General features: G+C 34.7%; 1 protein-coding gene across 5 annotated transcripts in view; it reads left to right on the top strand.

The window, feature by feature from the left end:
* CNOT6L (CCR4-NOT transcription complex subunit 6 like) overlaps positions 1–16,532 on the top strand; it is a 106,553-nt gene that overhangs the window by 53,478 nt on the left and 36,543 nt on the right. For all 5 annotated transcript variants that reach the window (XM_019025912.4, XM_031010373.3, XM_031010372.3 and 2 more), the window contains exon 5: positions 9,844–9,933. In XM_019025912.4, the coding sequence (XP_018881457.1) occupies positions 9,844–9,933 (90 nt within the window). The remainder of the gene's footprint in view (positions 1–9,843; positions 9,934–16,532) is intronic.

Raw genomic sequence — 16,532 nt, 5'->3', positions numbered from 1 at the left:
TTTCTTCTTTTTTTTTTTTCTCTTTTCTTGGTTATTTCCTATTTGCTATTGGATATAGAAATACAATTGGTTTTGGTTTTTGTTTGTTTTAAAATTAATCTTATAGTGAGCCTTCTTGGCTAAGCTCTCATTCTTCTAAAAACTTGTCTGCAAATTTTTTGGAGTTTTACATGCAGTAATCATTTCATCTGCTGAAAATTATAGCTTTTTTTTTCTTTTCCAATTCTTACATATTTAATTTTCTTATTTTAACGCACTGACTCTAGGATAATTCGTATGATGTTGAGTAGAAGCATTAATACTGGGCGTACTTCTGTTGTTTCCAGTTTTAAAGGGAATGCTTCTAATAGTTTTTATTAAGAATGATACTTGCTGTATGTTTTTGTTAAAAAAGTTTTTTAGATTTTAGAAGTTTCCTTCGATTCCTACTTTGCTAGTTCATTTTCAGATATTTTATCAAGTACTTTTCTCCTGTAGAGATGATTATATTATTTTTCTCATCAAAAGTTAATAAGGTAAATATATGGTAAAATATATACATATACATACACACACTTTTTTTTTCCAATTTTAAACAAATTTGCATTGCTGAGATAAACTCAACTTAGTCATGTTGTTACATACTTTTATATAATACTGGATTTAATTTGATAAATATCTGTCTAGAACTGTAAAGGCTTTGAGATTTTACCCTACTTAAAAGCTCATAAGTTAGGCAGTTACTGGTTCATGGATGGTGGCAGAAGACATAAGATTCCTGGGTCAGAGAAAAAGAACATTATTACCCAAGCTACAAAATGGGCCCAGATGCAGGCTGTGTACACAGTCAGTTTGTATTGCATGCAATTGAGTAATCCAGGTTTGGGGTCCAGCACTTTTTAAGTAAGCAGCAAATATTGTAGCAAAATAGCAAAAAGCTACTAGTCTTGCTTCCCCAGGGTAACAGTTACATGATAGTAATGATGGGTTGCCTTGACCTATTTAGTTGCCTATATAAGTAATTATAGAGACTACTCAGTATCAAGAGACAGATAACCCTTGGAATCAGTCACACTAACCAAGAATGCAGAGGGAGGCACAAGGCCCATAGTAGACTGATTCTCCTAACAATTTTTTAAAGGATTTTTCTGGGTATGTTCATGAATAAAGTAGACCTGTGTCTTTCATGCATGTGTATCTAAGGTTTATAATGACCGTAGAAGCAGTGGGGAAAATTCTGTATTATTCAGTTCTCTGAAAGAGTTTATGTAAAATTGAATTAATGTATTCCTTGAAATCTTGGTAAAACAGTCTTGTAAAACTGTCATTGCCTGGTGTTTTCTGTTTTCGTTGAGAAGATGTTAACTACTATTTCAATGTATTTTAGTTATGAGAACTTTTGAGAAATTTTTTTTTGAGTGAAAGCAAGTTTATTAGGAAAGTAAAAGAATAGAAGAATGGCTACTCCATAGGCAGAGCAGCCTTTAGGGCTGCTGGTTGCCCATTTTTATGGTTATTTCTTGATTATATGCTAAACAAGGGGTGGGTTTTTCATGCCTCCCCTTTTTAGACCATATAGGGTAACTGTCTGACATTGCCATGGCCTTTGTAAACTGTCATGGAGCTGGTGGGAGTGTAGCAGTGAGGACGATTGGAGGTCACTCTTATTGCCATCCTGATTTTGGTGGGTTTCAGCCGGCTTCTTTATGCAACCTGTTTTACCAGCGAAGTCTTTATGACTTGTATCTTGTCCTGACCTCCTATCTCATCCTGTGACTTAGAATGCTTAACCATCTTGAAATGCAGCCCAGTAGGTCTCAGTCTTATTTTACCCAGCCCCTACTCAAGATAGAGTTGCTCTGGTTCAGAGAACTCTGACATTTCTCTGCTCCCTTTTATAAGAGAACCTTTAATCCTAAGGGTTGCAGAGGGACAAGAGTGCATCTTCTGTAACTTCTTCATGCTGAACAGGGGCGATGATATTCCTTTCTAACTTTTAGGGTCTCTTGTATTTGGGGTAGAGAGGAGCTCAGTCAGAAAGCGTCAGTATGTTGAGAACCATTCATAACTCCGAGTTCTGACAAAAGGTGATACCTAAAGTTGGCCGATTGCTGTTGTGCGCAGATGATTTTCCTTTGGGTGAGCGGTCTCTTCAGTATTACTGCTTCCATGGTTTGCCAGAAAGATGTTACTGGAAAGGGGTCCCAATTCCAGTTCTTGGATCTCCTGCAAGAAAGAGTTTGGGGCAAATCCATACGGTAAAGTGAAAGCAAGTTTATTAGGAAAGTAAAGGAATAAAATAAAATGACTACTCCATAGGCAGAGAGCCAAGAAATTTTTGTTAATGAGTCAATTTTGTTGGATCATCTCTGTGATATTTTCCCTTTTCTCTTTTTAAATGGGACATATGATTTATTCATATTTAGATTTACATGTTTTATCTAATTTTATTATCTTTTTCTGGAATATGACATCCAATACATGCAATATATTAGTAAAGTGATTCATATATAGTTACTATATAATTATCTATATATTCATAGTCCGTTTCCAGCTATTGTTTAGCTGGTATTAGACTGTGATACTTAAAATGTGGAGATTATTATGCCTTTAATTCCATATTACCGTGGAGCTTCTTCTGGTTCTAACAAGACAGCAGAACTCAACTATGCTAAAGGCATCAGTATATGTTGGTGGCAACTATGCATTGTTTGGTTCTGGAAGTTGAGATAAATGTGTACCTATACTGGATTATAGATTTACATACTTTCAAATATAAGCATTTAAGGCTACAGCTTTGCCTGTTTGGCTACTTTTTTGTTGCATACACTATTTTGATAGGAAGTATTTCATTACTGTTTCGGTCTAAGTATTTTTAATATGGGTTATCATATCTTCCTTGACTTGTCGGTTATTTAAAATATTATTTAAAATTTCCATGCATGTGATTTTAAATTTATTTTTATTGTTAGCTTTAAACCTAATTGCATTATAGACTAATGAACCAGTCCTGTGACATTTGTTGATTCTTGCCCTATGGCGTAGTATATGATTGGTTTTTGTAAATGTTTAACCTGTATCTGAAAAGAATTTCTTTTCTCTAATTGTTGGGCACAGGATTTATATATTTGTCCATTAGTTCAATTTGTAAGTTGTATTTCTCAGATTTCCTATGTCTTTAGAAATTTTTGACTGTTGGCTTTTTCCGTATTTTTGTTAAAATTTCCATTAAAATGGAATTGTTTATTTTCTTATGTAGTTCAGTCAGTTTTTGCTCTACATATCTTGGGTTTATTTTATTAGGTAGTTCCCACTTAATATTGTTATAATCTTCTGATGATAGTGTCTTTTGGTGAATTGAACCCAATACTAGGTACTGAGCTTCTTATTAGGATTTTTTCTTATAGTCTGTATTTCTAATATAGCTATGCCAATTTTCTTTTGGTTAATGTTTGTCTAGTATATATTCTCTCATCCATTTACTTTCAACCTTTTGTGTGCTTACATTTAGGTATAGCTCTTATAAATAGTATATAGCTGGACTTTGTTTTTAATCCATTCTACTCTTTGTTTTTAATGTGGGTTCAGACCAGTTGCCTTACATATAATTATTGATATTTTTGTTACTGCTGTCCTACCTTTTGATTCCACTGTGGGTAATTTTTTTCTGCTTCCTCGCTTTTCTAAAAGTAGGTTTTTCCCATATTTTTCATTCTATTTACTTTCTCTTCGTTTGAAATTGCTCTATTCTGTTTCTAGACTCCTTGTGTTTATTCTTGAAATGGTGCCTTGAATATATTTTTTTAAAGATTACTTTTAAAATAACTTTAAAAATTGACCTGCTATTTATATATAGTGAAATTCTTACCTCTTTGATGTATAGTTCAGTGAATGTTGACAGACATGTAGTTGCATAACCAGCACCACAGTCAAGAAATAGAACAGTTCCATCACTCTCCAAAATTCATTTATGCCTGCTGAAGTCAATACCTTCTTCTCTCAGCCCTTGACAACTACTTTTCCAGAATGTCATATATTGGAACATACAGTATGTCACCTTTTGAGTCTGGATTCTTTGGTTTAGCATAATGTGTTTGAGGTTCATTCATGTTGTGTGTATAAAACCTGTGGCACATCCATATAATGGAATATTACTTAACAATAGAAATGAAGGCAAATTTGTTTTTTTGAAATTTTATAGTTTTAGATTTTACCTTTAGGTTGATGGTTTGTTTTGAGTTAATTTTTATATACGGCACGAGGTTTATTATTTTGCATATGCATGCCTAGTTATTCTAGCACTATTTGTTGAAAAGATTATACTTTCTACATGGAATTTTCCTTGCAACTTTGTCAAAATTCAGTTGCCCAAATATGTGTGGATCTACTGCTAAACACACTATTCTGTCCCATTGTTCTCTGCTAATACCAAAACGTTTGATTGTTTTAGTTTTATGATCAGCTATGATACAGGGATTATGAGTTTCCAAACTTTGTTCATGGTTTTCCAAGTTGCATTGACATTTCTAGATACTTTGCATTTTCATATACATTTTAGAATGAACTTACGATTTGTGCAAAATATCCTGCTGAAATTTGTCATGGGATTATGTTGAATATACGGATCAGTTTGTGGATAATCAATACCTTAATCTTGAGACTTATTACTGAGTCTTTCACTCCAGTATAGCTCTTCATTTACACAGATCTTCTTTGCTTTATTTTCATATAAAGTTTTGTAGTTTTCAGGGTATAGATCTTGTAAATATTTTGCTAGATTTATATCTACTTACTTGATTTTTTATGCTATTGCAAATGGTACTGCTTTTTAAATTTTCAGTTATTCATTGTATAGAATTAAATACAATTGATATTTAATTGTATTGAGCTTGTCTCTTGTGATGTTTGTAAATTTACTTTTTCTTGGAGCTTTTTACGAACTCTTGATCTGTGAACACAGTTTCATTTCTTCCTTTCTGATATGTATTTTTAATTTCCTTTTTCTTGCTTTATCACATTGGCTAGGACCTCTAGTACTATATTGAATAGAAGTGACAATGGTGCACATCCTTACCTTGTTCTTGATTTTAGGGGGAAAGCATTATCTTTCACCATTAATGTTAACTGTAGATTTCTGGTAGATATCCTTTCAGGTTAAATAACTTTTCCTTCTTCCCCATATTTGCTGAATGGTTTTTGTCATTAATGCAAGTTGAATATGGACAAATACTCTCTCTGGAAGTTGTTGCTATTACTTTTATTTTCAGGAAGAGTTTTCAGAATGCTTTAGAACTCAAAACGTTTCTATTACTGCTTTCTTAAATGATTGGTAGCATTTTCCAGTAAAACCATATGAGCTTGGAATTTTCTTTATGGAAACATTTTTAACTTCTACATCAATTTCTTTTGTAGATACAGGTCATTAAGGTTATCCTCCCACCTTTTTCTTTTTTTCCCCTATAGCCATGTCAGCTTTCTCCTGCAGTCATTTGGTTAATTCTCCTGCACTAATTTGGTTAATTCTCAGTGTTCTCAAATAGTTGATTCTGACAACTTTTTTGTTTTGTTTTGTTTGTTTGTTTGGATTTTTTGGTCGTTGTTGCTTGTACAGAGCAGCACATTTTTGGAGGTTTTTACTCTGCCATTTTTGCTGATGTTTTCTATCCATTTCATTTTGAGTGAGCTTTGGTAGTTTCTGTCTTTCAAGGAATTTGTCCATTTCTTCTAAGTTGTTAAATTTACACACATATAGTTTTCTTAATATTCCTTTCCCTGGCTGGGCAGAGTGGCTCATGCCTGTAATCCCAGCACTTTGGGAGGCTGAGGTGGGCAGATGACGAGGTCAGGAGATCAAGACCATCCCGGCTAACACAGTGAAACCCTGTCTCTTCCTAAAAAAAAAAAAAAAAAAAAAAAAATTAGCCAGGCATGGTGGTGTGCGCCTGTAGTCCTAGCTACTCAGGAGGCCGAGGCAGGAGAATGGCGTGAACCTGGGAGGCGGAGCTTGCAGTAAGTCCAGATTGCGCCACTGCACTCCAGTCTGAAAAAAAAAAAAAAAAAAATTCCTTTCCTTTTACTGTCTCTTTGGCTGTCCCTTCATTGTTGATATTTATAATTTGTGTCTTTTCGTTCTGGTCAAAGAGAAATGTATCAGTTTTATTGCCTCTTTTTCAAACTGTGCCACGTTTTGAATTTGGTATTTTTTTTTTTAAATTTTATTGATTTCTGCTCTTAGTTTCTTCTGCTTGCTTTGGGTTTCATTTGTTCTTATCTTGAGTTTAGATCTTTTTGTTTCTAATATCAGCATTTAAAGCTGTAAGTTTCCCTCTAAAAACTAGTTTTTCCATATCCTACAAATTTTGATAATGTCATGTTTCCATTTTAACCCAAAACATTTGATTATACTTTTATTTTTTGAGACAGGGTCTCAGTCTGTCACCCAGGCTAGAGTGCAGTGGTCTTATCATAGCTCACTGTAGCCTCTAACTCCAGCACCCAAGCAATCCTCCTGTTCAGCCTTGTGAGTAGCTGAGACTATAGGTGCACACCATCATGCCCAGTTAAATAAATTTTTTTGTTTGTAGAGATGGGGGTCTCACCATGTTGCCCAGACTGGTCTTGAACTCCTGGCCTCATGGAGTTCTCCCACTTTGGCCTCCCAAAGCACTGGGATTACAGGTGTGAACCACCATGCCCGGACCAATTAAAACATTAACAAATCTCCTGGTGACATCCTTTTTGGCTCATGGATTATTGGGAAGTGTGATGTTTAATTTCAGAATATTTGGGAACTTTCTGGGTATTTGTCTGTTGGTATCTAGTTTTATTTTGTTAGGCCATAACTGTATGTTTTGTATGATTTTATTTCTTTTTTAATCTGTTACAGTTTGTTTTCTGGCCCAGAATATGGTCTCACTGGTGAATGTTCATGTGCACTTGGAACGAATGCATATTTTTTGGTTTCCGAGTGGAGTATTATGTAAATAATAGGCCAAGTTGGTTGATAGTGTTCTGTTTTTCAACCTTACTAATTTTTTGTGTGCTTTTTTCTGTCAGTAAGCATAGGAGTGTTTGAAGTCTCAATTACAATTTGTGTAACTCTTTGGAGATACTATTTTATTGTATTCTAGCTCCTGTTATCGCTGCTGACACTTGTCATTCTCCTGTTTATTCTTTTGATATGGTGGTTCTTTCAACCCATCTTGGTTTTTTGTTTTTTTCTTTTTTGGAGACGGAGTCTTGCTGTGTCGCCCAGGCTGGAGTGCAGTGGCTCAATCTCGGCTCACTGCAAGCTCTGCCTCCCGGGTTCATACCATTCTCCTGCCTCAGCTTCCCAAGTAGCTGGGACTACAAGCGCCCGCAACCACGCCTGGCTAATGTTTTGTATTTTTAGTAGAGACGGGGTTTCACTGTGTTAGCCAGGATGGTTTCGATCTCCTGACCTCATGATCCACCCGCCTTGGCCTCCCAAAATGCTGGGATTACAGGCATGAGCCACCGCGCCCAGCCACAACCCATCTTGTTTTAAAGTCTTCTGTTTGTCATTTTCTAGTTTGCACTATAATCTGTTTTTAAATGAAATCCTTTCATAAACTTCTTTGTATATATTGTGCATCTTGTATCAGTTTATTTATTTAAAAAACTGGTTTTCGAAAATTTGCAGCCTTTCCTCTTCAGATATTGCCTTTTCTCACTTCTCTCTCTAATCTCTCTTTCTGGCTGGGAGTTAAATATGTTTACTGTTTGCTGTAGGTGTTGATGTAGTGGTAAGGTGTGGAGGGAGAGGAAGTGCCCTATAGTCCTGTAATTAGGTCTGCCTTAGTGAGCCAGAGTTGACTATTTCCCTACTTGATGTCAAAGGCTAGAGAGGGCATTTATCTTACTCTAGGTCTGTTAAGCTTTGGGAAAACTTAGATTCTGGTAAAATAGTTTCCTTTGAAGATAGTACTTATTAAGGAGAACATTACTTTCTCTTGCCCCCTTTTGGAAGAATGAGGAGATTTTTCTCCAGTCTTTATAGTGAGAGCCTGGTAAGACTCCTGGAAGTAAAACTTAGGAAAGTGTGGGAATGCCCTAAGACTAGGCCCTCTTGGAGTTTTTAACTCTCAAGCTAATCTACATGGAGCCTCCAGTAATTTGTCAGTTACACTTCAAAGTGTTCTAGTTCTAGTTCTAGCTGTGGACTTCTGCTGCCAGTAAGTTGTGATTCTCTGTATCTGCTTGTTTGTGTTTGGGACAGCAGTTTGTCCTATAACCTCAATTGTGAGGACAGGAGTGACAGCTTTTAAAATCTTTACATGTTGGATCAGAACTTAAGTCTTGTTCTTTCTAGAACTCCAATTTCATATAGTATTCTAACTTCTATATCTTTTACTGTCTTATGTTTTCCATCTTTGTGACTCTCAGTGACGCATTTTGGATAATTTTCTTTGAATCTATTTTTCTTGATGACTGATTTTCTTTTCAGCTGTGTCTAATCTGCTGCCTAACTCATTCATCAAGGTTTTTTTCCCCTAGTACTTGGAGTTACAATTACATTCAGTAAAATATCCAAATATTTAAAATCCAGTTTCACTAATTTTGACAAAGGTATACACCTTAATAGCCAGCACCTAAATCAAGATTAGAGTATTTCCGTCACCCTAGGAAGTTTCCTCTTCCCACTTGCAAGTCAATTAGAAACTACCAACCAGACTTCCAAAGTATTCATACCATTTACCAGTAATTGAATTGAAGTAGAAGAGTTCAAGGTATTCTGCATTCTTTGTAACATTTGGTTGGTCATTAAAAAAATTTGTTTAGGCCAAGCAGAGTGGCTCATGCCTGTAATCCCAGCATTTTGGGAGGCCAAGGCGGGCGGATCACTTGAGGCCAGAAGTTCAAGAGCAGCCTGGCCAACATGATAAAACCTCGTCTCTACTAAAAATACAAAAATTAGTGGGCGTGGTGGTGGGCGCTTGTAGTCCCCATCTGCTTGGGAGGCTGAGGCACGAGAATCACTTGAACCCGGAAGCTGGAGGTTACAGTGAGCCCAGATTGTGCCAGTGTACTCCAGCCCAGGCAACAGAGTGAGACTGTCTCAAAAAAATGTGTAGCTGTGCTGGTGGGTATGTGTTGCATTGAAGGTTTGGTTGATTTGTTATTTAACAGAACCTTCAATTTTGGAAGTTCTTTGGTTTTTATTTTTTCAAATTTGAATGCTAGACTGTTGTTGCATGCTTGTCTTAATGAATACCTCCTTTATTTCTTAAGAGACTATATAGTCTGTTACCAATAGTGTGTTCTTTGATGTATGATAAATCTGTACTCTTAGTACTCACACATTCCTAATTACTGTTATAACAAAATTCTTTTCTTCTCACATTTCACTCACATATCTTGGTAACACATTTTCTTCTTACTTGAAATATGTTTGTTTTCCCTATATGTAATATAAATATTCTACGAAGACCCTTCTTTTTTAAGATATCACTCATTCTTTCCCCTATATGGCTATTTGAGTTTGTCTGTGGTCTTAAAAGATAAATGCAGGTTTTCAAAGATTAATGTAGAACCTATAGGATTACTTCAAGGTGCCAGGTTGTGATTACTTCAGAATTGACTATGATTAATATATATGCTTTTATGTATATGTGTATATATGTTTTGGACAAGCCCAAATTTTAGAGTTTGAAGATTCTGAAGTTTTTCTTTATGACTATCTTAAAGAGAATATTTATTTACACATACATTTTTAAATGTATATAATAGATTAAATACAGTAGAATTCAATTTAAGAAATTAGTATTTTATTTTGTAGTATACATTTCTGTCTTGCCTTGCAGTTATAAGTTTTACAGGTTTTATTTTTGTCTTCTGCTTTAGGCAATCCTTTATCACAGGATATTCTCAACTTATACCAGGACCCAGATGGAACCCGAAAGCTACTGAACTTCATGCTTGACAATCTCGCAGGTAACTGTTAGTGACAAAGCTGTAAAATAAATTCTACAGATATTATTAACTAGCTGATATATTATATGTTCCTCAAGAGCACCTGACTGTTTTTTATAATTGCCTATGGGTTTGGAGTTCCTTCCATTGTATATCCTATGTTAGTGGAACATTCTTCTTTTCATATACTGAATGTTTTCTATTTACCAAGCAATATGTTAGGAGATTAGTTGCATTATTTTGTTTAAGAACCTAGGACATAGGAACTTTAACTCACAGTTTAGAGATGGAAATTCTGAGATTCAGAGACTAAAGTAATTTATTTATACATAGCTAATCAGTGCCAGAGCTGTGAATCTAAGATTATCTTGCTCTTAATCACAAAAATACACAGTTATTAGTTGTTTGCATTTGATGCAAATGACTTGGAACCCACACATTTTACAGATTTTTAATGAATGAAATGACTAGTTTGATTCACTACACGTTTGTGGAAATTTTGCAGCTAGGTTTTAAATTAAGAACACCAGATTTATTTAAATACAATTTAAAATCATTGTATTCCAAATGGAAGTTTTCTTCTATAAGAAGACCAGGCTGGACGTGGTGGCTCACACTTGTAATCCTAGCATTTTGTGTGGCCGAGGAAGGCGGATCACCTGAGGTCAGGAGTTCCGAGACCAGCCTGGCCAACATGGTGAAACCATGGTGAAACGTCTCTACTAACATACAAAAATTAGCCAGGCGTGGTGGTGCGTGCCTGTAATCCAAGCTACTCTGGAGGCTGAGACAGGAGAATCCCTTGAACCTGGGAAGCAGAGGCTGCAGTGAGCTGAGATCGCGCCACTGCACTCCAGCCTGGGTGACAGAGCGTGACTCTGTCTCAAAAAAATATATATTAAAAACAAAAACAAAAAAAGAAGACTATTAGGTATTTGATTTAAAACTTTTTTTTTGCTTAAGCTCTGAAAATACGGGTAAAAGTATGGAGATACTACTGCATACAAATATTTTTCTTAGCATGATGTCTTTCTGAAATAACAGAATTCTGAAACAGCTAGAAAAATCGTAAGTTCCAGCATAGTGGCCATGATGACATTTTGGCTATATTCTTTTAAAATTCTCTTCATCATAAGACGCCCTTCTTCCCCACTCCTTCACATAAAGTAAGGTTTATAATAAGGTAAAACTAAATTAATATTATCTGAAAAGTTTATGGCTAAAAAGACTAAAAGTTGATCAATAGAAATCAGCAAATTTATTATAGAGGCCTTCTTAGTAAAGAATTAGGAATATGTGGCAATTTAATTAAGCTGTATACATAGCATGTGTATGCTGTTTCTAACTTACTTTAAAATTAAATATCTCGGCCGGGCGTGGTGGCTCACGCCTGTAATCCCAGCACTTTGGGAGGCTAAGTGGGCAGATCACGAGGTCAAGAGATTGAGACAATCTGGCTAGTTCTTGTATGTTTTAAATGTAAGCTTTTTTTTGGTAATATGTTGCAAATATGTGCTCCCATGCTATTATTAAATTTTTCGTTCTCTTAATTTGTCTTTTGACAAACAGAAAAATTTTAATGTACTCCAGTCCAATTTGTTGATCTTTTTTGTTATGGTACCACTTTTATCCTTTTTAAGAATTTTTTCATACCAGAAGATCATGAATATATTCTCCTATGTCATTATCTAGAAACCTTTTTTTTTTTTACTTCTAATGTTTAGAATTAGGTTTTATGACTTTTCCATGTGTATTTTATATTGACTCTGAGCCATTTATTGATTAGGTTGTCCTTTCACTATTGTTTTTTAATGTCATCTTTGTCATAAATCAGGTGTCAATGTTTGTGTAGGTCTGTTTCTGGATTCTTTATTCTCTTCCATGAGTCTTTATAGCAATGTAACAGTGTTTAATTATGGACAGCTTTATAAAAAGTCTTGAGATCCAGTAGAGTAAGTCTTCCCTCTTGACCTATTCTAAAGAATTTTGGCTAGTTCTGGCATCTGTGTTCTTTTACCTTGTATTTTTATTAAAATTTTTAGAACGAGGTTTTTAAATCTCTCCCCTCTTCAAAATGTAGAGATTTTATTTGGGATTATATTGAATCTATAGATGGCTTTGGAAATAATTGATATGTTTACAACAGTGGATCCTATTCTTCTGTTTGTTACGCTTTTTATAATTTCTCTCAGTAGTTTTAAGTTTCTATGTAGTGGGCTTGCCCATATTGTATTACATTTATTCTAAATACTAACTTCTTAATTCGCTTAAAAATAGTCATTTTAAAGATTTATCTAACTTAATGGTTGTTACTGATTAATGGAATACAATTGAGTTTTGTATATTTTTTCGTATTCAGTCATCTTCCTAAACACTTACTAAATGCCTTGCTAAAGAACATATTCAACCACTTTGCTAAATAGTTTTTAATGCTAATGCATTTTTTATTTTAATGTATACAATTATGTCATCTGCAAGAAATGAGAGTTGTATTACTCCATTTCTAATCCTTTTAATTTTCTTGCCAACCTGCTCTTACTGCACTAACTAGCTAAAAGTGGTGATAATGGGCATCCTTGTCTAATTTCATAATTTTTGATTAAGTATCATATTCACTGTAGTTTTTATATAGATAAACTTCATCAGATGAAGGAAGTTTTTTCTATTCCTAGTTTGCTAGGCAAGTTTTTTTTTTTTTAACATGAGTAGATTTTGAATTTTATCAGATGCTTTTCTTTATTAAGATGAGTAGATTATTTTTATCCTTTAATATGGTAATTATATTGATGGTTTTTTTGTATGTTATACCACCTTTGATATTCCTAGAATAAAGCCAACAAGATTATGATAAATTATTATCTTTTTATACCCTAGATTCAGTTTGCTAATATTTTATTTAGGATTTATTTATTTATTTATTTATTTATTTATTTATTTTTATGAGATGGAGTTACACTCTGTCACCCAGGCTGGAGTGCAGTGGCGTGATCTCGACTCACTGCAACCTCCACTTCCCAGGTTCAAGCGATTCTCCTGCTTCAGCCTCCTGAGTAGCTGGGATTACAGGCACGCACCACCACGCCTAGCTAATTTTTATGTTTTTAGTAGAAACAGGGTTTCGTCATGTTGGCCAGGCTGGTCTCGAACTCCTGACCTCAAGCAATCAGCTCATCTTGGCTTCCCAAAATGTTGGGATTACAGGTGTGAGCCAGCGCGCCCAGCCTATATAGGATTTTTTGCATCTGTGTTTATGACTGAAATTGGCCAGTACTTCTTTTTCTTCAGTGTCCTTGTCAAGTTGTGATATTAAAGTTACACTGGTTTTGTAAAATTTATTTAAGTATTTCCTTATTTTCTGTTGTTTGGATGAATTTATTTAAGGTTGAATTTTTTTTTTTCTTTCTGGGTTTTTTTTTTTCTGGTAGGAAGTTTTAAATTACTGATTTAATTTCTTTAATAATTATAGTACTATTCTGATTTCCATTCCTCTTTCTATGAGTTTCTGAAAGTTGTGTTTTCTGGAAATTTGCCCATTTTATGTAAATCTTCAAATTTACGGGCCGAAAGTTGTTCAGAATATTTTATGATGTCTTAATATCCATAGGTTGTGTAGTGATGTCTTTTTTCCATTTCAGATATTAATTTATGCAGATGATAAATTATGCAGGCATTAATATTTTCTTTGAAAAGAAGAACCAACTTTTAGCTTCATTGGTCTTCTTTATTGTATGTTTGTTTTCAATATTATTAATTTCTTTATTTCTTCCTTCTGGTTTCATTTGCTATTCTTTTTCTAGCTTAAGGTGAACATGCCTTAATTTCCAGTCTTTCTTTTTTTTCCTCAAATATATTTATGTATATATTTATGTATAAATATTTCTCTAAAGTGGCTTTTAGCTGTATCTCACAAGCTTTAGTTTGTATTATTTTCATTATCATTCAGTTCAGCATATTTTCTAATAGCCCTTATTTCTTCCTTGGCCTGTGAGTCATTTAGAAACTTGTTTCTTTATTTTCAGAGGAGTTCTTCCAGTTTTCTTTGTCATAGGTTCCTAGCTTAATTCCATGGTGGTTAGAGAACATATCTTGATTAATTTAAATGTTAAAAATATTTATTACCTCTGCAGATGATTAATTTTTGTAATTAAGTATGCACTTGAGAAGAATGTCTCTTCTCATTAGATGCAGTATCCTATATGTTAGTTTGTTTGTTCATTATATTGTTTGAATGTGTTAGATGTACTTAATGATTACTTTGGTTTTATTCATTACCAATAAAGCTATGTCAAAATGGTAGGTTTGTCTTTCTTCTTGTAGTTATTTCAGCTTTTCAATTACATATACTTAGGGTGTATTTTCATGTGTTTTATATTCATGGTTATTCAAACTTACTATCTCGCTGCACATTTACTTTACTGATTCCTTGTTCTTTCCTTTTTTGGTGTTCCATTTCTGTTTTCCTTGATATTAGAGAGTTTCCTTAGCTCACTGCAGCCTCCAACTCCTGGGCTGAAGTGATCCTCCTATCTCAGCCTCCCAAGTGGCTAGGGACTACAGGCTCACGTCACCACATCTGGCTAATTTTTTAATATTTTTGTAGAGATGGGATCTCACTATGTTGGCCAGGCTGGTCTTAAACTCCTGGCCTCAAGTGATCTTCCCATCTCAGCCTTCCAAGGTGCTGGGATTATAGGTGTAAGCCACTGCATCTGGCCCCCTTTTAGCTATTTTTTAAGGGCAGGTCTGCTAGCAATGGAAGTGTTTTCCTTTGTCTGTTAACATCTTTATTTCCCCTTGATTTCTGAAGGATAGTTTTTCTGGATACAGAATTTCCAGTTGACAGTTCTTTTCTTTCAGTCCTTGAAAAATATTGTACCACTTCCTTAGGCTTTCATGGTTTCTTAAAAGAAATCTAGTGTCATTTGAGTTGGTGTCCTATAGGTAATATGCTATTTCTGTCTGATGTTTTTAAGGATCTTTGTTTAGTTTTCAGAAGTTTAGTTACGCTCTGTCTTAGCATGGATTTCTTTGGGCTCTTGATATTTGAAGTTTACTCACCTTCTTAAATTTGTTAGGTGTAAGTCTTTCACATAAATTTGGAAATTTTCACCTGTTCTCTCATAGAATACTTTTTTAGCTCCACATCCTTTCTCCTGTCCTTCTGGAACTCTGATAATACTAATCTAGATTTTTTTAAAAAATTGTAGTTCCACAGGTTTTTTCAGGCTCTGTTCGTTTGTTTCAGTCTGTTTTCTTTTTGTTTTTCAGACTAAGTTCTCCTGATTCGTTCTCAAGTTCACTGATTTTTATCTTTTGGCATCTTTATTATTGTGCCTTTCCAATGAGTTTTAAAATTTAAGTTATTGTATTTTTCAGTTGGATAATATCTATTTGATACTTTTAAAATAATAATTTCTCTGTATTTGCTGGATTTTTCTATTCTTTTCAGGGATATTTGTAATTACTTGTTCAAGCAGTTTTATGATGGCTGTTCTAAAATCTGTCAGATATTTCAACATCTGATTCAGCTCAGTGTTGGTGTCTGTTGGTCTTTTAACACTTAAGTTGTGATTTTCCTGGTTCTTGGAATGACCAGTGCTTTTTATTTGTACCCTGGACATTTTGGATATTATGTTAGGAGACTTCTGATGCTTTTTAAATCTGTGATTTCAGCAGACAGTTACCCTGTTTAGGTTTAGCATGTAGATTTGGTTTGTCTCTTCAGGTTCAGCTGACACCTGCACTGTAGGCAGATCAGGCCTAGTGCTGCCAGTCAGTGTTAGGTGTGGGGAGGAAGGTTGGCTCTCTTGAGCTCTGTTGAAGATTGGGTCACCAATATATTTATTTATTTTATGTGATAGTAGCCCATATAACTCTTTATTTCTTTGTTTTGTCATATCATTGGTGATATCATTGGCCATGTAGTTTCATCTTTAAAAAACCTGACTTTAGGCCGGGTGCAATGGCTCACACCTGTAATCCCAGCACTTTGGGAGGCTGAGGCAGGCGGATCACAAGATCAGGAGATCGAGACCACCCTGGCTAACACGGTGAAACCACGTCTCTACTGAAAATACAAAAAAAATTAGCTGGGTGTGGTGGTGGGCGCCTGTAGTCCCAGCTACTCAGGAGGCTGAGGCAGGAGAATGGCGTGAACCCGGGAGGCGGAACTTGCAGTGAGCTGAGATGGCGCCACTGCACTCCAGCCTGGGTGACAGAGCAAGACTCCGTCTCAAAAAAAAAAAAAAAAAACAAACTGACTTTAAATGCATGTCTCACATGAATATATTATCCTTTTGTAAAAAAACGTTAAAATTCCTGTTACGATTAAAATTTCTTTTAATCATTACTTTTAATCACAGTCCCTTCCATGCAGGTAATCATACTTGTGAGTTGGGTGTATATCCTTTTACTTTCTGGTAGGCATTTACATACAAAAATTATACCAGCGGAAATTTTATACTATAACTTTTAGTGTATGGTTTAAACATTTTTAAATAAAATATATCACATTTTGTTATTCTATTTTTTTCTACTTCTTTTTACTCAACAGTATTCCATGGATATGTTTCCACTTGAATACATATTTATCTTTTTAAACTATAGCATAGACTTTCTTA

Source organism: Gorilla gorilla, chromosome 3, assembly GCF_029281585.2.
Source record: "Gorilla gorilla gorilla isolate KB3781 chromosome 3, NHGRI_mGorGor1-v2.1_pri, whole genome shotgun sequence".
Taxonomy (NCBI): domain Eukaryota; kingdom Metazoa; phylum Chordata; class Mammalia; order Primates; family Hominidae; genus Gorilla; species Gorilla gorilla.
Note: the sequence above shows the minus strand (reverse complement) of the source record. Positions and strands in the feature narration are given on the sequence as shown.